At 42.3% G+C, this 23269-nt stretch overlaps 1 protein-coding gene and 1 pseudogene across 2 annotated transcripts in view; one reads left to right on the forward strand and one right to left on the reverse strand.

Annotated features, from left to right (window-relative positions):
* DCTN4 (dynactin subunit 4) overlaps positions 1 to 5488 on the reverse strand; it is a 37944-nt gene extending 32456 nt beyond the window's left edge. Inside the window, exons 1-2 of one of the 2 annotated variants that reach the window (XM_004620614.2) lie at positions 5308 to 5488; positions 2418 to 2488 (exon numbers count right to left, since the gene is read on the reverse strand). In XM_004620614.2, coding sequence (XP_004620671.1) covers positions 2418 to 2488; positions 5308 to 5442 — 206 coding nt within the window. In that variant the 5' untranslated portion in view covers positions 5443 to 5488. The remainder of the gene's footprint in view (positions 1 to 2417; positions 2489 to 5307) is intronic. The other variant, XM_004620615.2, reaches the window with a different exon arrangement.
* A 13764-nt stretch (positions 5489 to 19252) lies between these two features.
* Positions 19253 to 21209, forward strand: LOC129405833 (S-adenosylmethionine decarboxylase proenzyme-like; annotated as a pseudogene).
* The last annotated feature ends 2060 nt before the right edge of the window (positions 21210 to 23269 follow it).

A 23269-nucleotide genomic window follows, 5' to 3' on the forward strand; every position in this document is an offset into this window, starting at 1 on the left:
ACGCCAGAAGTTAGGTCCTGAAACAAGGACGGTGGCCCCAAACGAAAACAAACAAAAAGTCTAGAGTCAACTATTTCAGATTCTTTTTACGCTTGTACAGACCACACAGATTTCTGAAGAAAAGAAAGGTAACAACTTATTTTTAAAGAGGACAGGTCAAGTGCACAATAAAAAACTAAGCGAAACGATATGATAAGCTGTGAACTTGAGTATAGAAAATATAGTTTCTTTGTTGGGCCAGAGAGTTAAACATTACACCAAACGATAATGCCAAATTGGAAGAGTTTAGAATAGAGGGGTCAGAGGGAGAGCAGAGGGGTTAAGGCACTGGCCTTACACACAGCAGACCTTGGTTCTAGGCTGGCACCACAAATGGTCCCCGGAGGACCACCAGGCGTGATTCCTGAGCACAAAGCCTGGAGTAGGCCCTGAGTACTGCTGAGTGTGGCCCAATGTTTCCCCACCTCCACCCAGTGTGCTGGATTCTGCCCTTAGCAACTACTTTTCCGAGGATCAGCAAAACCCAGCCAAAACTTCCTCTTAAATTTCCAACATTTCGTTTTAATTTCCAACTTTTCCCCCTTAATTTCCCAGTACTGCACCTCTGCTGTACTGGTTTTAACTTTCCTCCCACTTCAAATTATCAAGATTTTATCTCCTACACTTCTGGGCATGCTCTGAAGTTCAATTCCACAACACTAATTATCTATGCTATTTTGCCTCTGGGTAATATCTCAAATTAGGGTAGTAACAGTATCTTCGTAGGCAACTTTGAGGGCTAGACGATATAATCAATGTGTGGACAACATACAGAGAAGTGTCTGGCTTATCAGAAGCTATTTCTTAGGGAAAGGAAAGTCAAATAATAGTTATTCATGCGTGGGAAGGTGCAGGGATGTTACTGGTAGTGAAAACTTTTCTCACACCATTAAAAAACTCCAGAGAGTACCCAGAGCAGTGAACATACCTAGTACCTGTTTTCTGTTACTAATAACATTCTTTGTTGTTACTGTTTTTTTGCATATCGAGTATGTCCCGGGTAGCTTGCAGACAGTAACAAGTCTCACAATGGAGATGTTACTGGTGCCCTCTCAAGCAAATCGATGAACAATGGGACGACAGTGCTATAGTGCAGTGCAGTGCAATACCATTCTTTAATAAAATCAGAGTTCTTTTAAAAAATAGTTTCCAAAACATTTTAGGAATGACGGAGAAAACATACAGTGTGAATCTGAAGTACCTTGTAGTGTCCAAAAGAAAGAGTGTGTTCAGAACAACTGATTATTCACTCCCGCCCCAAAGATGGAATTATGTTAAGGGAATAGAGAAGTCTACTCTAGGACCAATCAGTGCCCAAAGCTGGAACAAACTGAGCAAAAAATACACAGTGTTAGATTCTAAGCTATAGTATAAAATAAACATTCACAAATCCACATTGCTTTAAGTATTAAATAGGGGAGAAAAACTTTTCATGCAAAAGAATTCCAATTTATGTAGCTAGCCTTAACTAGAGAACCTAACTCCCCATATTTAGGTGTGGGCTGAAGTGATGATTTTTTTCCTTCCAAAGAGCATAGTATGGAAAAAGAGGGTAAGAAAAATGTGACCCGATGTGGGAAAAAACAACATTCAATAGGCAATCAAAGTTAACAATAACAGTCTTAAATCATATCGAAAGTATGTACATTTTACCTCTGTGGTTTTTCACCTTAAAACATACTCTTCTAGATGACAAGAAAAACATTGGAGAGGGTCGCAGAGATGGATCAAAGGGCTAAACACATGCTCTGCAACGAGAGTGCTCTGTGTTCAATCTTCAGCACCATGTGGGTCCTGTTCACAGAGGGCACCCTTCTCCCCAAACACAAACAAGGGGCTTATCAACAACTGAGGGATAATCTCCAAAATATACGACCTGCACTCAAAACTGTAAAGGTGAGGAAAAGCAAGCAAGTCTAAGAAAGTATCTAAGGAAATATGACTATATTAAAGAATATGAGAACATGGTACTAAAGGATGGGGTAAACATTATTTAAAATAAAAACAAGACAAACAATGATGAAGATATTCTGGAGAGGATCCCAGAATAGAAAAAGGCTATTAGGCAAAAAAACAAAAAACAAAAAACAACAAAATTTGAATAAAATGTGAAGCTCCTTTAATAATAATGTTTCAATACATTATTTGTTTCAATAGACAAATGAGAAAATAGATTCTATAAATATAAGATGTTAAAAACAGGGAAGACTGAGTTGGAAGTAAATAGAAGTTCTCTGTACCAATTTCACAATAATTCTAAGTTTATTTTTTAAAAAAAATCAAAGGCTATTTCATCTTTGGCACAGAATGACACTAAGAAGAGTTAATTTCATGTTACCAAGTATGAAGAAAACAGAAATATTGGATTCAAATCTTACCTATTCTTCTTTAGTTTGGCTTCAGCCGATGGCATATTTTCTAAACAACTGGGACAATAGTGGGAATCCACCTAGAAAGAAACAAGGAATAAAATCAGAGAAAAAGAAATATATTTCATTTTTGTATGTGTTTATTGTGCCAAATAGTGAAATTTAAAATACAGTTCAGTAGGTGAGAAACCACAGACTTACCAGCAACCTGGACTACTTTCAGCTTGGGATTTACTCCTCAATAATCACTTCGATTTTTTATTTATTTTTTTTTGCTTTTTGGGTCACATCCGGCGACGCACAGGGGCTACTCCTGGCTCATGCACTCAGGAATCACCCCTGGCGGTGCTCAGGGCACCATATGGAATGCTGGGAATTGAACCCAGGTCGGCCTCGTGCAAGGCCTACCCGCTATTGCTCCAGCCCCTCGATTTTTTTTTAAATCCAGACTTTCAAACCTTTTCATTTTTCCCTTTCTGATCTTTCCTGTTCTCTTTCACCAGGATTTTATGTATCAGATCTGTGAAAAACTGTCTATATACAGGAAAAACTATGATAATGTAGTGAAACAAAGATTGATAACCTAATCTGCAAACCTGTTATCAAATATTTTTCTCCTATGATTTTGTCAAATGGCAGTAAGCTGACCATGCCTGTTTTAGAAGGGCTATAACTAGCTTTCTTATTGCTGAGGAGACTTACTGAAGAACAGTGGGTATCAATGTTTAGAAATTCCAAACAACTTTTCAATATAAATGAAACCATTAAATAAAAGATACTCTTACTGTATTTAATTTAAAAAGTGTAAAAAAAATCATTTTAAGGCCTACATAATTTTTAAAAATGTTTAAAGATCCTATGCAACAGTTCCAAAACTCTATAGTCACCTACAGATGGAAAAAGCAGATTGATTTGAACATAAATACAATGCTATCAACTGGCTTTCCGTGTATCATTTGTATAAACAGGACCATCTTTGGGAAGATTAAGTTGCTGCCCCCCCCCCAACTCCAAGAACACACTCGATATATCATAAAAGCCAAATTATAACTCAATTCTTTCTTGCCTTTTCTAAATTACATCTGCCCCTCCAACTCCCCATTATCCATAAGCTTTCTGCACTCCACCTTCTCTCCATTTCTGGACAGCTGCAGCCCTTCCTTGCCACATCCTCCGCCCAAACCTAAATCCTCCACTTCATAGGCACAATCTGCTATGGGACCAAAGAGAACACTATGAATTGTTTTTTTTTTTTTTTCTTTTTGGGGTGACACCTGGCGATGCACAGGAGTTACTCCTGGCTCTGCACTCAGGAGTTACTCCTGGAGGTGCTCAGGAGACCATATGCGATGCTGGGAACTGAACACGGGTCGGCTAGATGCAAGGCAAACGCCCTACCCGCTGTGCTATCATTCCAGCCCCAGAGAACACTATGAATTGTTATCAGACTGACTGTATGGGGGGAGGTACAGACAGTAGGATCCCAACCCCAAATGCAAGATGCACTTACAGGCATCTCCAGCTTATCCTAACTGGAGATATGAGAAGAGACTATAGAGAGAGTTCCCTAAGTTCTGGGGGCTGAGTTAGAACAGGGAAGCAGCTAAAAGAGAAAAGACCTGTCAAGGGTAGGGAAGAGGGGGAAAAAAAGAAGAGTGAACGAGAGAAAGCCTAACGGAGAAGAAAAGTACAAGAAAAATCCGTGCCATGTTACATCATGGCACGGATTTTTCCTCTATCATTTACCTGCCTTACTATTCTTACGGTAAGGAAAAATACACCCTCCCCAATTATGCACTACTGCCTAGCGCGGTTTCTACGCATGTTTTCATATGCAGTTTTACCATCTAGGTGCATTCTAAATTAGACTACTTGGGTTCAAATTTTGATCTCCCCCCACCCCCCCCGTTTCCAAGTTCCTGGGTGGATCACTTAGGGCAAACATCACAGGTCTGTTTCTTGACGTGCAATAATGATTTTTAATAGAAAGGCAGTCACTCCATTGGTTTGCGGGTTCAAAACAACGGCACCGAGGCCGACAGAATAAGCAGTATGTATGATCTTCTTCCTCTAGGGCAGAATCTGACCCTTAGCTCGCCTCTGAATACCAAGCGCTTTGCTGCACGCACAGGAAGTGCCAGGGAGTGGAGGTTTAGGGTTCTGTATGGAAAGGACAGGGCGCAGCTCTCCTCATTCCTGCGGAATCCCTCCTCCAAAGCCCCCTAGTGCTGACCAGGGCAGCACGGTAGTCCGGGGTGGGGTGGGGTGGGGAATGTGTGGGCACTTGGAGCGTCCCAGAGCAAAAGACCCTATTTGAACGCTTCCCCCTGCGCTCGCCGACCCCAGCCAGCCCGGTCCCTGCTTCCTGCTGGGCCGCGGCGGCCAGAAACCGGACCGCGACCAGTGAGAGGAGGACCCAATTTCGGGAGCCAACAGCAGCGAACTTCCAGGGCAGGAGGGGCGTAAACGGGGTGCCGGGCCCTTCCCCGAAGCGCCCCTACGGTCCCGGAGAGTCGCCCTCGTGGCTAAAGGGGGCCCCCTACTTTCTCTCCAACGTGCACAATGTTCACCCTCTACCCGCCCCAGCCCACCCCCGGAATAACAAAGCTAAATCGTGGAGTCAGAGGTCGCCCCTCTTCGTCCTTGCTCCCTTCCCCAGTGCTTCAACGAGACGACGGGCTCAGCCCCACCCGACAACACCCCCTTCCCCGGCGACAAAGCCTAAGCAAATGACATCGCAGATCCACTGAGTGACGGGAAGGCCTAGCCAATCAGCAAGCGAGGACGAAGACCTTTCCCCGCCTCGCTTGGCCGGAACTTCCCGGTGAGCCACCGGGGGGGAACTAGAAGGGACGCCCACCCCTCACCCCCGGCGCTGCTCGGGGAGCAACTGCGTTACCTCGTGCGACACACATTCCAGCGACCGTAGCTCACTACAGTAGCGGCAGAAGTAAAGCTGCGACAGGGGGGCCCGGACCTTCTTCTCTCCCTGCACTAGGTAGAGAACCCGCTCCGACTGCAGCAAGGACGCCATGTTGGGAAGGAGCGGCAGCGACGCGCACGCCGCGTCACGTGACCGGCCCTGGCGGTCGCCGCCTCCCCTGCGCGTCTCGAGCGTCGACGCTCGGTTTCCGGCCGTGGAGCGCGGCGCCGCGAGCGCCTCACCGCGCGTGCGCAGCCGCACCCAGCGCTCTCTGGCCGCAGACGGGGGTTTAAGTCACCTGGGGTGTGGTCGTAGTTCTGACCACGCTCGGTGCTTTTTGTCTGTTTCTTCCCGCCTGGGAGGCTGCTTTTTCTAAGCAACAACCTTTCTCGCTCCCATCATCCAGGCAAAGTCATCCAGGAAAGAGATGCTCTTTTACGTGTATTTGGCATCGATTTTTTTGCCCTCCTATTATTTAACGGAGTTCATTATTTTTAAATGGTTTATCTTCGCATAGAGTTCCATCGCGTTTGGAAAGCCGAATCACACCAGCACTTTTTTTAAAAAAAAATTTTATTCTTTAATTAGTGAATCACTGTGAGGGTACAGATACAGATTTACACATTTTCGAGCTTGTTTTTCCCTCATACAGTGTTCACAAACACATCCCTCCACCAGTGCCCATTCTCCACCACCAATAAACCCAGTATCCCTCCCACCCCCCAATCCCATCTCCCCCCCACCCTGCCTCTGTGGCAAGGTATTCCCTTTTGATCTCTCTCTCCAGCTGGGGGTTGTGGTTTGCAATAGGGGCCATTGTGTTCAGTCTCCAGTCTACGTTCAGCACGCATCACCCTTCCCCCGCGTGGCCTCTAACCACGTCTTACTTGGTGTCCTCTTCACTATCTGAGCTGCCTTTTTCCCCAGCATGTGAGACCAGCTTCCAAGCCATGGAGCCAACCTCCTGGTACTTATTTCTACTATTCTCGGATATTAGTCTCCTACTCTTATTTTATATTCCACGGATGGGTGCAATCTTTCTATGTCTTTCTCTTTCTGATTCATTTCACTTAGCATCATACTTTCCGTGTTGAGGCACTTATACGCAAAGTTCAAGACTTCATTTTTTCTAACAGCTGCATACTATTCCGTTGTATAGATGTACCAAAGTTTCTTTAACCAGTCATCTGTTCTAGGGCACTCAGATTTTTTCCAGATTCTGGCTATTATAAACAGTGCTGCAATGAACATATAAGTGCAGATGTCATTTTGACTATGCTTTTTTGCTTCTCGGGGGCATATTCCCAGCAGTGGTATTGCTGGGTCAAATGGGAGCTCAATTTCTAATTTTTTGAGAATCGTCCATATTAGCCCGTTTTCCAAAAGGGCTGAACCAGTCGGCATTCCCACCAGCAGTGTAGAAGGGTGTCTTTCTCCCCACATCCTCTCCAACAGTGGTTGCTTTTGTTCTTTTGGATGTGTGCCAGTCTCTGTGGTGTGAGGTGGTATCTCATGGTTGTTTTGATCTGCATCTCCCTGATGATTAGTGATGTAGAGCACTTTTCATGTGCTTTCTTCGCCCCATTTTCTGATGGAGTTGGATGTTTTCTTCTTGTAGAGTTCAACCAGTGCTTTATATACACTTGATATCAACCCCTAATCTGATGGGTATTGGGTAAATATCCTTTCCCATTCTGTAGATTGTCTTTGTATTCTGGTCACTATATCTTTTGCGGTGCAGAAGCTTTTTAGTTTAATGTAGTCCCATTTGTTGATCTCTGTTTTTACTAGATTGCTTAGTTCCGTGTCACCTTTGAAGATACGTTTATCTTCAACATCGTGGAGGGTTTTGCCAACCTTGTCTTCAATGTACCTTATGGTTTGTGGTCTGATGTTGAGGTCTTTAATCAATTTTGATCTGACTTTTGTACATGGTGTCAGGTCGAGGTCTAAGCCCATTCTTTTTCATGTGGTTGTCCAGTTGTGCCAGCACGATTTGTTAAAGAGGCTTTCCTTGATCCACTTCACATTTCTTGCTCCCTTATCAAAGATTAGATGATCATACATTTGGGGTTGTGTTCAGGAATATTCCACCCTGTTCCATTGGTCTGAGGCTCTGCCTTTGTTCCAGTACCATGCTGTTTTGATTGTTACCGCTTTGTAGTAAAGTTTAAGATTGGGGAGGGTGATGCCTCCCATCATCTTTTTCCCAAGAATTGTTTTAGCAATCCGTGGGCGTTTGTTGTTCCATATGAATTTCAGGATTGCTCGCTCCATTTCTTTGAAGAATGTCATGGGTATCCTTATAGGGATCACGTTGAATCTGTGTAATGCTTTCGGGAATATTGCCATTTTGACAATGCTGATTCTCCCTAACCATGAGCAGGGGATATGTTTCCATTTTCTCATGTCCTCTTTTATTTCATGGAGTAGCGTTTTATAGTTTTCTTTGTAGAGGTCTTTTACTTCCTTGGTTAAGCTGATTCCGAGGTATTTGATTTTCTGGAGCACGATTGTAAGTGGGATTGCTTTTTTCATGTCCCTTTCCTCTGTCTCATTGTTTGCGTATAGGAAGGCCATGGATTTTTGGGTATTGATTTTATAGCCTGCAACTTTACTGCACAAGTCTATTGTTTCTAAGAGTTTCTTAGTAGAGGCTTTAGGCTTCTCTAGATATAGTATCATATCGTCTGCAAATAGTGAGAGTTTGATTTCTTCCTCTCCTATGTGGATGCCCTTGATATCTTTTTCTTGCCTAACAGCTATCACAAGTACTTCCAGTGCTATATTGAAGAGAAGTGGTGAGAGTGGGCATCCTTATCTTGTCCCTGATCTTAGAGGAAAGGCCCTTAGCTTTTCCCCCATTGAGGATAATGCTTGCCATGGGCTTGTGGTAGATGGCTTTGACTATCTTGAGGAAAGTTCCTCCAAAACCCATTTTGGTGAGGGTTTTCACCATGAACGAATGTTGGATCTTGTCAAATGCTTTCTCTGCATCTATTTATATGATCATATGGGTTTTATCTTTACTTATCACACTAGCACTTATGTTCTGACTGTTTTACCACTGACAGTAGCAAACTCACAGACCCATTTTGAGCCTCATTTTGAGATTTCTCAGACTGTCTCTACTTCGAGAGCATTTCTCAGGCGTTCATTTCCAGATTTACTCAGCGGTGGGACTAGGTGTCTATTGTGGGCATTTTTCAATGAATAAATGAGATGAAGGAACGCTGTTCCCAGGTGTCTTATATATTTTTCTGATACCTAAACTTCAATTTAGGTCGGTAAATACTTCTTCATTCTTTATAGAAGTTTTCATTATTTTTTTCCTCTTTTTTGGGTCACCCCCAGTGATGCTCAGGGGTTACTACTGGCTCTGCACTCAGGAATTACTCCTGGCGGTGCTTGGGGGACCATATGGGATGCTGGAGATCGAATCCAGGTCAGCTGCCTGCCAGGTAAACATCCTCCCCATTGTACTATCCCACTGGCCCCTCTTTATGGAATTTTTAAATAGTGAATAAGCATAGAACTGGCTTACAAAAGATTAGCCCGAGTAATCTGATATTGTGTTTTTCTCATTGTACTCAAGAAGTATGTAAGTGTTGCCCATCTGACAAAGTAGGGGATTAAGAAGAATAATCTCATTTATGATAATAGAGTAGTGTGCTATGTTAATAACACAATATTGAACCGAACAATTATATTAGTCAACATTGAACTCTTTAAACTGCAGGACACTGTCAAGACTTTACAAACTTTTCCTCATTTAATTCTCATAAAAATTTCAAAAAGCAGATACTGTCTATCTCCTTTTTACAGTACAGGAAACTGAGGTTTAGAGGATTACCGTGGCTTTTTCAAAGTTTCATAAGTAGCAGAACAATGTTCTGTGACTTCAGAGCTTGCATGTAGTACTCCTGTGATCAGTATCTGTCTCCAGCATATTTTCTTTTTTCCAGTTTTATTGAGATATAATTAATACTAAAATTTATTTGGTTTTGTTTATTTTTGGGCCACACCCAGCAATGCTGAGGGGTTACTCCTGGTTCTGCACTCAGGAATCATTCTTGGCAGTGCTTGGAGGATCATAGGGAATGTCAGCGATGGAACCCAGGTTGGCTGTATACCAACCTAGTTCATACAGCCCTACCCACTGTACTAACACTGCCACCTAATTGTTTTTGTTTAATGTGTTCAACCTTGATAAATTAGTATACACTGAAGTAATCAGTACAATCAAACTAATTAACGTATATCACCTCATAGACATTTTCTTTAGTGAATATAATTGATGTCCTCAGAGAAGTGAGGAGCCAGAGAAGTAGTAGCCTGGAGAGAGGGTGCTACTGAACCCCCAAGCCCTTCCCTGGCTCACTTCACCCACCTCATCTCTCCCAGGAGCTTTAGGACTGGTAAAGTTTGACAATAGGTCCCGCATGGCGTGCGTGCTGGCATCCTGGTGGCCACACAAAGGCAGCTGTGAAGCTGCACCTGAGGTCCACCGCTGGCTCTGCCTACCCTGAGACATGGTTCCCACCACCCCAGCACCCAAGCTCTCAGGAAGCTGTGGTCTTGGGCTGCAGTGATTGCTCTGTGCAGGAAAAGAAAAGCCAGTCCTCATCTCTGGGCAGGTCTCTCAGCTTCATTTTCTGAGAGAAAAGAATTTCAGGAGGAGATGACTACTGATGTAAAATAGTTTTTTCTAGTGGAGGGGAGGGCAGGGGTGGGAAAGAGAGAGGACTTGGGGGCCTCCAGGGCCACATCCAGAGATGCTGGGCAGGAAGAGGGCCCACAGGCTTATAAGTGTTATGTTTGATGATACATATATGTGATGCGGAGGACTGAACCCAGGCTCCCATGCTCGTTTGTTTTTCTTTGGAGAAATCTCTATTCAGGTTATTTGCCCATTAAAAAAAGAAAGTAACTTATTATGCTTATCTATTGCTCATTTGTTATGAGTTTCAATATGTTTTGGATAGTAATTCCTTATTAAATAAATACTTCCCAAATGTTTTTCTCCCATAGGAAGATATTTTCATTCTGTTAACGGCTTCCTTTGCTGTGCAGGTTTTTAGTCAGATTCATTCCCAAATATTATTTTATTGTTTGTGGCCAGTGCTTTTGTGGTCAAAGTTAAGAACTCATTTGTCCAAGCTAAGCTCAAGCTCAAGAATCTTATTTTGGTTTTAATTTTTGGACCACAACCAGTGGTCAGGTGGTGTCTGTCCTTGCAGTGCTCAGGAACCATCTAGTAGCAGAGTTCAAGTCTGGACCTCCTGCATGTTAATTTTCCAGTTTGAATATTTAATCAATTTACTACTGATATTTGTGTGTGTGTTTGTGTGTGTGTCTGTGTGTGTGGACCAGAAATCGAAAACATGTGAGGCATGGACTCTACAACTGAACTATACCCCAGGCACCTTGCCTTGATTTTTTAAATCTATATTTTATTTTTAAACCATTTTTTGGTTGAGGTGCCAGAATTTAAAATATTGTTAATCACAATTCTCATGCATACATCATTCCAACAGCCTCATAAGTTCAGTTCAGTAACTAAAACCTTTAATTCTGACCACTTTTACTTGCTATGTTTCTTCCCTACCACTATAGGAGCGCTCTCTTTCTCTGTCTCTCTCTGTCTCTCTCTGTCTCTCTCTCTCTCTCTCTCTCTCTCTCTAACTCTCTCTCTCCCCCCACCCACCCCCTTTTGGGCACTGTGGTTTGCAATACTGATACTGAAAGCTTATCAAGACTATCCCTTTACCTACTTATAATACTCAGATCTTGTCCAACGTGATTGTTCCCTGCTATTATTGTGATACTGGTCTCTTCTCTGTCTTACTAACCACAAGTATGTGTGGGGCTGATGGTGGACATATTCACTTATTAAAACCAATCATTTAAAAATGCCAAAAACAGTAACAAGAAGTCTCGCAATGGAGACGTTACTGGTGTCCCCTCGAACAAATCGATGAGCAACGGGTTGGCAGTGATAACAGTGATGATGATAATTTAAAAATGAAGGCACCAAGACTTACAAAGCTCTTCATAAGACAGTTTTATGTGTACAGTGTTCCAATACTAGTCTCACTGCCCCAGTGACATTCCCTCCACTAATGTCCCCAGGTTCCCCTTCCCCTTCCAGACTGTTCCTTGGCAGGCATGCTTTTTATGTTTAGTTATTGCAATTTTAAATTTAGGTCTTACACATGCTTGTAGTCTCTGGATTGCAGTGTTGTTGATTCTGTGGTCTCTCAGACATAAACCAGTGTGCTAGGGCCCCTCACCCCTGCCTCTGTTACTTTTTCTTTCTCTTCTGCTTCCCTCCTCAATTTATTTTCTTCCCTGCTCTTCTGAGAGGCATATATTTAATATGGGATGCATTTGGAACTCTTCTAACACTTTTCATATATACATTTCCTCTAACCAATTAATATTTTACTATTATTATTATTATTCCTATTGCTATGATATAATTCTGATTTCTGGGAAGTTTTGTTTTACAGGTATTAAAAGGTTTAAAACATTTACACAAATTATCATGAAACAATATTTAATTATTCATTTAACCAAAATAGTAAAGATGGTAGCATTGAGAATTTTAAGACCAAGACTAAGTGTGCTTTATTAAAAGCCTGATGATAAAATTTATAAGGCTATTTCAATTAAAAGTTTATTTATTTGGAAGACAAATACTTTGCAACCTAAAAAAGCTGACCAGTCTTAGGAATCCTGGTCCTAGACCAACAATTCGTATTAGAAAAAGATAACTGTTCTTGTTCTAAATTATAATGATAAGGACAGCTTGATCTTCCAATTGACAAAAGAAGACCTTTTTATCCTCCACCAAAAAGCCTAAGTTTTACTTTGTTAAGTCCTGTAAATAAGGTGGAATTTGTCTCAGGGTTCCAGCCCTTGAGGGTATTTTATTGATGATTTTTGTAATCCGGAAGCCACCCTTCCTAAAACTGTTTTCTTGTTTTTTTTTTTTTTTTTTTATAAAAAGTCTGATCATGAAGATGAGTCTTGCTTTGAGGGCATGAGTCTGCATTTTCTAACCTGCTGACTGGTTGCCAATAAAGCTGTTTATTGTCCTGTCACTGTGTCTCTTATTTGATTGGCTCTTGAACAGCAGTGGAAATGAGCCCTTCATAGTTACAATAGTTTTTGTCTTTTTTTTTTTTTAGAAAAATGAGGCAGGCAGATAGATAGGGGCCAATGGCAACAAATTTTGAGAAATAATAAAATCATAACATGATCTAAAGAGGTTAGAAGCCTAATACAGCCAAAAAGACTAGATCCCCTTTGTTTTTGTTTGTTTTGACCCATACCTGGTGGTGCTGACAGAAAAGGCATGTGGTGCTGGGAACCAAAGATAGGCTTGTTGCAAACAAAACATGTCCTCTGCCTGTTGGGCTGTCTCTCTGAATCTGGACACTTTTTGGAATGGCGGGAGGTCTGAAACCTGAGAGGATTGTGAATAATAACGGCACCAACCCACAGAAGTCTAGATACCCTAAGAAAGGGAGAAACTGCATTAGGAGCCAAAGGCCATAATGACAATATGAAAGAGGACTGCTAAAAGTTCAAAGATCTTTTCACTGCATACTTAGCAAGAGAAAATCCCGTAGAAATTTCCCAAGTGGTTTTGGGAAAAACTGTATAAAACCAACTTTGCAAAATCAAGCAGTGCTCATACCACTTTGGAATTGTCCACATTCCAACTTGAGATGTGTAATTCTTTTCTCTTACTTTTTATTTGTTTGTTTGTTTGTTTTGGGGGGGGTCACACCTGTCACGCCAGGGGCTACTTCTGGCTCTGCACTCAAGAATCATTCCTAGTGGTGGTCAGGGATCATATGGGATGCCAGGGATCAAACCTGGGTCAATCACATACAAGGCAAGCACCTTACCTGTCGAATTATGGCTCTGGCCCTTTCTCTTACTCTGTTTTTGGTTACTTTCTCTGCAATAGATAATGAGTACCTAATACTTAATATCTGCAATACAGATACTGAGAGGCCAAAATGTTTGGTCTTTTATCTACTTTCAGCACACATCTCCCATCCCAAGGGATCCCTCTGACCATCATTGATTTAGGGATTCCTTCTCTATGCCAGCTGCCTTCTCCCCCAGCTCACAAGGCAGGCTTCCAACTGTGGAGCAATTTTCCTGGGCCTTATTTCTACTGTCCTTAGGTATTAGTCTCATATTATGTTATTTTATATACTACAAATAAGTGAAGTCATTCGATGTCTGTCCCTCTCTTTCAAACTCATTTAACTTAGCATGATATTCTCCATGCGTATCCACTTATAAGCAAATTTCATAACTTCATCTTTCCTAAGAGCTGCATAGTATTCCATTGGTACAACCATAGATGTACCACAGTTTCTTTTTTCTTTTTTGGGGGGTCACACCCGGCCATGCACAGGGGTTACTCTTGGCTCTGCACTCAGGAATAACTCCTGGCGGTGCCTGGGGGAACCATGTGGGATGGGAATGAGGGGCTTAGTGAGATTGGAACAGGCACGTGGGGAGAATAGTATAAATGGCAACTGATCACCAACTGGCCTGGCCCTTGTTTCCTCCTTCGTCTGCCATGGCATTGGTCATCCTGGGTGGGGAAGTAACCCGAGACCACCGAATGCAGGTGGAGAGAGAGAGTTGAGGGATTTCCTGATGATTACACACTCTTACTTAAAACAACGTTCAGATTTCAAAACTTGAATTTCTAGTTAAAAATTATAAATAGTCATAAAAGCTGTGCAATTTTAATATCCTTAAAATATTTCAAATGAATTCTCATGTCTTTCTCTCTCATAATATCTTTTCTAATAGTATAATTTTCTAGGCAACAATACATTTTATAGGTCTCAATCCCAGATAAGCATACTTTAATTGGCAATGTGTCAGTAATGATCTAGTAAATAAATTTACATAACTAAACATAGCAAAACTTGATGGCCCAAGAAGGTTCTCTTTGGTGGGCACACTTGGTAAGTGACACTTTGGTAAGTGCTCAGGGGCTACTACCAATTTGTGGGGTGCAGGGTCAGGAATCAAACTTGGGCTTCTTGTATGCAAAACACCCGACCCAGCCCTTCCTAAGAGACTTGCAAAAAACACATATTCAAAATGTGACAGATTTTAAGATTCAGTTTGTACTTTCAGCTTCCCAAAAAGGGGTTGAATTTCTTTTTTTTTTTTCTTTTTGGGTCACACCTGGCGATACACAGGCGTTACTCCTGGCTCTGCACTCAGGAATTACTCCTGGCGGTGCTCAGGGAACCATATGGGATGCTGGGAATTGAACCTGGGTTGGCCGCATGCAAGGCAAATGCCCTACCTGCTGTGCTATCCCTCCAGCCCCAAGGGGTTGAATTTCTTTCCAGTCAACCTAATACCATATTAGAGTCTTGTCGAAATAATGATTTTTGTATTCTAATAATAACACAGTTATTACACTTAGACATTCATAATATATCTTAAGAGAATAGCAGAATCCAAGACCTGCTTGTTAATAAAAACCTATTTAACAGAAAAGAATGTAATTACAAATTGTGAGGGAATATCTCTGGTCTTCAATGCTCAAGAAAATTATTTTTTAAATCTTTAGAAAGAAGGAAGTATTTTTTAAAATTGAATTTTTAAAAAGTACTTCCTTCTGTATCCCCACTGTGAGATACAGTTACAAAACTTTCATGTTTGAGTATCAGTCATACAATGATTGAACACCCATCCCTCCACCAGTTCACATTCTCTACCACCAATGTCCCCAGTATACCGCCCCCACCCCTCAATCTTCCCCCTGCCTTTATGTTAGACAGTTTTTCCCATACTCTCTCTGTCTCTCCTTTTGGGCATTATGGTTTGCAATATAGATACTGAGAGGCTATCACATCTGGTCCTTTATCTATTTTCAGCACATATCTCCCATCCCGAACAATTCCTCCAACCATCATTGACTTAGTGATTCCTTCTCTATTCAAGCTGCCTTCTCCCCCAGCTCAGGAGACAGGCTTCCAACTATAAGAAGGAAGTATTTGCGAGAGATTACCTTTGCCAAATTAAAGGGATAAAAAGGTCTTTTTACAAAGGAAAGAAAGCCAGTGTTTCATCAAAATCCAGCCTGGCCCTTTTAAGGAGTCCTGTTGAGGAAATGGTATTGCCCATTCTTAAATGGCCAGCACATTTTGACCAAGTTGGAGATCTTTCTTCAGTTATGTGGTAGAATGGACAGCTAGAGTGGGAAAAAGTAGGAGTGAGAGCTGAGTCTGGCTTATTTTCCATGTGTAAACATGCCGAAGGAGTATAATGATCCCTTCTGGGGGAAATTTGTACAGGTTGTTTTCTACCATGCCTCTCCTCTTTTTCACACAACTGCCTCTTCTATTGTAGGTATATTCCTTTTTTTGAAAAAATTTTATTGAATCATCGAGAGATGGACTGGAGCGATAACACAGCGGGTAGGGAGTTTGCCTTGCCCTCGGCCAGTCCGGGTTTGATTCCTCTGTCCCTCTCAGAGAGCCGGGCAAGCTACCGAGAGTATTCCACCAACATGGCAGAGCCTGGCAAGCTCCCCGTGGCATATTCAATATGCCAAAAACAGTAATCACAATGGAGACATTACTGGTGCCTGCTTGAGCAAATCGATGAACGAGACATGACAGTGACAGTGAGAGTGTTATCATGAGTTACAAGCTTTCATGTTTGGGTTACAATCACACAATGGTCAAACACCCATCCCTCCACCAGTGTACATTCCCCACCACCAATATCCCCTGTGTACCCCCCATTCCCACCCTCCCCCTGCCTCTATGGCAGACAATATTCCCCATACTCTCTCTCGATTTTGGGGCATTATGGCTGTAGGTATATTCTTTACTTCATCTTACTGCCCCAGCCAAGAACCTGGAGAATTCCTGGCAGATATTTTCCCTTTCATTCAACCTCTAGGTATTTCTAATACCCACATTTCTTCATTTTCACAGCTACTAAATTCAGTTTTACGGTTTTTCTACAAGACCTTCTGCAGTTTCTTAATTTGTGCTCAAATTGCTCTCCATACTAAACCAGAATAATGGTAAAAATCCCTCCATATTTTGGTCTTGTTTCTCCTTTTTTTCTTGTTTAGCTTCTTTTAGTGCTCATCATCCCAAACTATTGGTAAAGACTCTCTAGTAGAGATACCCACCTATCTCTTCAGTCTCATCTTCAAAGTACCTCTCAGTCATGTCCTACTAAACTCTTGCTGAAAAGAATGTAGTGCTTTTATACCTTTAGTCCTTTAAGGAATGAACTTTATCTGCATGACCACTCAACATTAACTTCCTCTATGAAACCTTGAATGGCTGCAAGAAGGAAATTACCATGCTCAAGTTGCTCTAACCACAGCTATCCTGTTAGAAGCAACTTGCACACACATAAACTTCATCCCCATTCCCAGCTCTAATCCCCAAAATCTGCACTCTCTTCTAAACCCTGACCTGACATATCTTCAAAGGTGACACGGAACTAAGCAATCTAGTAAAAACAGAGATAAACAAATGGGACTACATTAAACTAAAAAGCTTCTGCACCGCAAGAGATACAGTGACCAGAATCCAAAGACTATCCACAGAATGGGAAAGGATATTTACACAATACCCATCAGATAAGGGGTTGATATCAATGGTATATAAAGCACTGGTTGAACTCTACAAGAAGAAAACATCCAACCCCATCAAAAAATGGGGCGAAGAAATGAACAGAAACTTTACCAAGGAAGAAATACGAATGGCCAAAAGGCACATGAAAAAGTGCTCTGCATCACTAATCATCAGAGAGATGCAGATCAAAACAACCATGAGATACCACCTCACACCACAGAGACTGGCACACATCCAAAAGAACAAAAGCAACCGCTGTTGGAGAGGATGTGGGGAGAAAGGGACCCTTCTACACTGCTGGTGGGAATGCCGGCTAGTTCAGCCCTTTTGGAAAACAGTATGGACGATTCTCAGAAAACTAGAGGTTGAGCTCCCATTTGACCCAGCAATACCACTGCTGGGAATATATCCCAGAGAGGCAAAAAAGTACAATCGAAACAACATCTGCACATGTATGTTCATCGCAGCACTGTTTACAATAGCCAGAATCTGGAAAAAACCCGAATGCCCCAAAACGGATGACTGGTTGAGGAAACTTTGGTACATCTATACAATGGAATACTATGCAGCTGTTAGAAAAAAGGAAGTCAAGAATTTTGTAGTCAAGTGGATGGGCATGAAAAGTTTCATGCTGAGTGAAATGAGTCAGAAAGAGAGAGACAGACATAGAAAGATTGCACTCATCTATGGTATATAGAATATCAGAGTGGGAGACTAATACCCAAGAACCGTAGAAATAAGTACCAGGAGGTTGACCCCATGGCTTCGAGGCTGGCCTCACGTTCCGGGGAAAGGTCAACTCAGAGAAGCGATCACCAACTACATTGTAGTTGAAGGCCATGTGGGGGAAGGGAGTTGCGGGCTGAATGAGGGCTAGAGACTGAGCACAGCGGCCACTCAACACCTTTATTGCAAACCACAACAGCTAATTAGAGAGAGAGAACAGAAGGGAATGCCCTGCCACAGTGGCAGGGTGGGGTGGGGGGGAGATGGGAGTGGGGAGGGTGGGAGGGACGCCGGGTTTACGGGTGGTGGAGAATGGGCACTGGTGAAGGGATGGGTTCCCGAACTTTGTATGAGGGAAGTATAAGCACAAAAGTGTATAAATCTGTAACTGTACCCTCACGGTGATTCTCTAATTAAAAATAAATAAATTATAAAAAAAATAAAATAAATAAACCCTGACCTGACAAAGGGCTTAGCCAACAGCAGGTACTTAACATCTGTAAATATTTATTACATATACAATATACTTAATTTGCTAACATTACCTGGTAGGTGGACTGAAGCGATAGCACAGCGGGTAGGGCCTTTGCTTTGCATGCGGCCGACCCGGGTTCGATTCCTCCGTCCCTCTCGGAGAGCCCAGCAAGCTACCGAGGGTATCTCACCCGCATGGCAGAGCCTGGCAAGCTACTAGTGGCATATTCGATATGCCCAAAACAGTAACAAGTCTCACAATGGAGACATTACTGGTGCCTGCTCCAGCAAATCGATGACCAACGGGATGACAGTGCTACCGTGCTACCTGGTAGATGTTTTTGAATTACCATATGAAACAGGTACTATAATAATTTTTGGGCTACGCCTGGAAGTTTCAGAATTTACTCCCAGCTCTGCATTCAGGATCTCTCTGGGTATGCTAGGAGGGCTATTTAGAGTGCTGGGGTGGAGCCCCAGTCAACTGAGTGCAAAGCAAGTGTCCGTTGGCTATACTTTTATGCCAGCCCCGGGTTCTAAATATTTTAGACTCTGCAGGAGAAAAGGCAAAAACCAGGATATTATATAGCTATTCATAAGGAACAAACTTTGGTCTCCTCTCTGTCCATTGCTGGGTGGTGCACATACTTTTGTCCTGAAGTTGTAGACCATATCTACAATTACAGGGAGACAGGCAAGTGAGAGGGGGTAGGGAAGAGTAGGATCAAAGAGTGAGGTGAGACTTTCACATTATGACTGGCAATATTAGGTAGTGCTCACTCTGCTCTCTTCAATAGGGAAACATCAGACTACAAGAGACCACACTTTAACTTCCTCTTTCCAAATGACTCATTCAACTTTTGCTCAGATACACACTCACAAAAGACCAGGGAACTTTCATTAGTCCTTTAAAAAAGAAGTTAATATAAAATTATAGCAAAAAATAAATGGAACCTGAACTTTAGTAACACGCCTGAATCAATCCCCAGAGGCAGTGGCAGTGGGAGAAAGATGCTTAATTTCATTGGTTTTCTGTGTTTTTTTTCTGTTCTCATCTCACAGTGATGAAAGCTGCACATTTTTTCAAAGGAACCGAGAAATTGCTGGAGGTATGGTTTGCCAGGAAGCAAGTCGACACAAACAAGAATCTGGGGGTCTTCTTACCATTTCAAGATCTGAGTGGTACATACTTTAGAAGGATGTGCACTGTTCAGTCATAAGTGTGCAAAAAACTGACGAAAGGAAGCTTATGTGCTCAGTCATGTCTCCAAGGGACATTTCATTTTGAAGACATGTGCTACCACCCTTTTGCTGAATACACCGTTGAAATTTGTTAGGTATTACAGTGGGTTTGACTCAATTAAAAATTTCTTTTATTCTCATAAGAATTTCATGAAACCTTCTCACCCAGAGTACCCACACAGGAATTTCCAGGAATAAATAGAATTTCTTTTTTTTAAAAAAATTTATTTTATTGAATCACCATGTGGAAAGTTACAAAGTTCTCAGGCTTATGTCTCAGTTATACAATGCTCAAACACCCGTCCTTTCACCAGTTCCCATATTCCACCACCAAGAAAAAAAAACACCAAGTATACCTCGAACCCCCACACCCCTACCCCTCCACCCCCACCTGCATAACTGATAAATTTCGCTTCATTTTCTCTTTACCTTGATCACATTCCATATTTCAACACAAACCTCACTATTGTTGTTGGAGTTTCAACACAGAACTCACTATTCTTGTTGGAGTTTATCCCCCCAAACTACGGCCTTATTGACAAGAAAACATTTGATAATTAATTTTCCACTGATGAGAATGAAGAGATATAAAGGTTTAGGATTTCTGTATTTTTGTGATTAAGACCAGGGAGATTTAAGTTGGAAGTTGCATCATTTCCCTTCCTGGGGCAGCATGGAGCAAAAGCTTAGTTCACAGTCTGGAGACATGGCTGTAAGCACTCGCTGGGACCCGAAGTAATATAGCTGGCTCTGGATCCTGGTCGTTCAGCAGCAAAGCGGCTGTGCAAAGGCATGGCCACCCAGGTCGAATCTTGGCGGAGCGCGAGCCGCGAGCCAGAACCGGCCCGAGACTGCCCAAGTGTCCCGTTCTTTCAAGTTCAAAACACTTTTTTCTTTCCTGCGCCACCAAGTTCATACCTGTTTAAAAGTTCCAAATATGGTGGACACCACGCCGCTTCCTCCTGGAGGGAAGAAAAACCAAGGAAGAAGGATATTCCCCCCCTTAGCCTGCATGGGGCAAAAGCTTAGTTCACAGTCTGGAGACATGGCTGCAAGCACTTGCTGGGACCCGAAGTAATATAGCTGGCTCTGGATCCTGGTTGTTCAGCAGCAATAAATAGAATTTCTTAATGCAATTTTCTGAAATGGAGCAGCACATTATATGGCACATATAAATTCTACTTTGGATTTCCCAGACAGTCCAGTAATCAGTCAGCCAAATAAAACCCGGGGCATTCTGATGAGTGTTCCTTTATTTCTCCAACTTTTTTTTTGCGTTTTTTTGGGTCACACCTGGCAATGCTCAGGGCTTACTCCTGGCTCTGCACTCAGGAATTACCCCTGGCGGTGCTCAGGGGACCATATGGGATGCTGGGAATAGAACCTGGGTTGGCTGCTTGCAAGGCAAATACCCCACCCTCCGTGACATCGCTCCAGCCCCATCCAACTTTTTTTTTTTTTGCTTGTTTGTTTTGCTTTTTGGGTCACACCTAGTGATGCTCCTGATGGTGCTCAGGGGACTATATGGGATGCCAGGGATTGAACCCTGGTCTAACTCGTGCAAAGCAAACACCCTACCCACTGCACCATCATCCTGGTCCCCTGATGAATGTTTTTGACCCAGCTGCTGTGGACCAATTCTGTAAGACAGATGGTGCTGCTGTAAAGGGTGTCACTAAAGAGAGTGGAATTTTGTGACCTGATACCAACTTTGATACCACAATGTTTTATCCTTGTGGATATTTGATGAATGGCATAAAACCAGATGGGACTTTTTGAAAGAGTCACATCAATCACTCCATTTAAAAAAAATGTTGCCTTTGAAACAAATTTATTCATTTATTTTTTATTTTATTTTATTTTATTTTGCTTTTTGGGTCACACCCAGCATTGCACAGGGGTTACTCCTGGCTCATGCACTCAGGAATTACTCCTGGCGTTGCTCAGGGGACTATATGGGATGCTGAGAATAGAACCTGGGTCGCCACATGCAAGGAAAACACCCTACCCGCTGTGCTATAGGGGTTGAAACAAATTTAAGTCAGACCTCCTGTACACTTACCACGGGCAAGTGGTAGAAGTCTTCATACCAGAAAAATTTGTAAATCGGAGTTCTAAATCTCGAACAACACTTGAAGTTTTTAAAATCTTTATTTCCAGAGTGATGTTTGAATGATTACAATTTTGTTTTTTTACCAATTTCACTAAAAAGCAGTGACAATAGCCGAGTTGATTAAGAAAAATTAAGCAGGGCTGGAGAGATAGTACAGAGACACTCACTTTCCATGCAGCTTGATCCAGGTTCTATCCCTGGCATCCCATATCAGGGATAGAACCTGGATCAAGCTGGTGTTGGGTGTGGTCCTAAATCTCTCCCCCTCACCATCCCAAAAAAGAAAAAAATATGAAGAAAAACACAAAAAGAGAACAGACATAGAAGGTGATTGCTGCTTTTTAGATATTGATACTGGGCCATGTTTTCCATATCCACCACCTTGTAGAAAGCCCTAAGTATAAAGACAGTGTGATTTTGAGTTGTACACATTATTACATCAAGATATTTTGTATAAGTGCTCTCTTTTATGTCCTGTACAACTCTTTCTGTCAAATTGAAGTGCATGTAGAAAAAACCTTTTGCTATATAAAACATTACAACGGTTGAGAAAACAACTATTTGGCTTATGCACAGTGCAATATTTCTCTAGGTGTCATCCAAAATTTCCTGCAGAGAGGACTTCTGTCCTCATTAGGTGTTGGCAGCATCTGGTACTGTTCTATTAAATTGCTGCCAGAAATTTTTCTTTTAATTTTTAAAAAATTTTCTTTTATTTTTTATTTTTTTACTTTTTGGGTCACACCCGGCGATGCACAGGGGTTACTCCTGGCTCTGCACTCAGGAATTACCCCTGGCGTGCTCAGGGGACCATATGGGATGCTGGGAATCAAACCCAGATCGGCCGCGTGCAAGGCAAACGCCCTACCCGCTGTGCTATTGCTCCAGCCCAATTTTCTTTTATTTTTATAAAGTAGTTCACAATATTTGATTATGTTTAATATTTGAACATCAATACCACCACCAGTACACCTTCTCACCACCATATTTTGGATGTTTCCATCCAGAATCCCAACCCCTGCCCCAAAGCAGAGCCGAAATAATTTATTTTGTATTGTTTGTTATGAATAAACCATGGAAAATGCTACAAAATTTTTTTCTTAGAGCAAAGTGTGTGGAGATTGTTGTATTTAACCCAAGGGCCATTAAGCCCTTCTATAAGAGATTACAAACATTGTTAAAGGTTGAGCCTTGTGTGCATATATATGTACACATACACACATATCTGTAAAAATATATTTCCCTCTAAGATTGGTTGCCTTCTACTTTATTTATTTAGTTTTCTAACTTTGCCTTCTACTTTAAACCCCATCAAATGCGGTGCACTGCTCTTGAAATATGAGTGGTGTGAGGTATGAGATGTCACACAGCCGTGGTCCAGGGATAGGTTCATTGATGGCTGGGGCTTGGCCTAAGCAAGTCGAGAGCGGCCATGAGCATGGCGGCAGTTGAGTTCTGGAGATTGTTGGCTGCCGGGGCTGGGTCCCTTGGGGCATCCCCCTCCAGGGTGCCTTGAATGAAACAGCCTGGCAGGGGTCCAGCAGCATGGCCAGTCATTTTATACTCTCTTCTGAGAGAATTATGAGTCTCTGGATCATGGCCGTTGATGAGATTATCTGGGGCCAGCCAGAGGTGGCTTGTGGGCATGACTGCCAAGTTGCTGGAAAGAGGGGGCTATGAGGGAAGGTCACCCATTCCCGGTTCCATTGAACCACTGCCAGGAATT

The sequence above is a fragment of the Sorex araneus genome, chromosome 6 (genome assembly GCF_027595985.1).
Source record: "Sorex araneus isolate mSorAra2 chromosome 6, mSorAra2.pri, whole genome shotgun sequence".
NCBI classification, from domain to species: domain Eukaryota; kingdom Metazoa; phylum Chordata; class Mammalia; order Eulipotyphla; family Soricidae; genus Sorex; species Sorex araneus.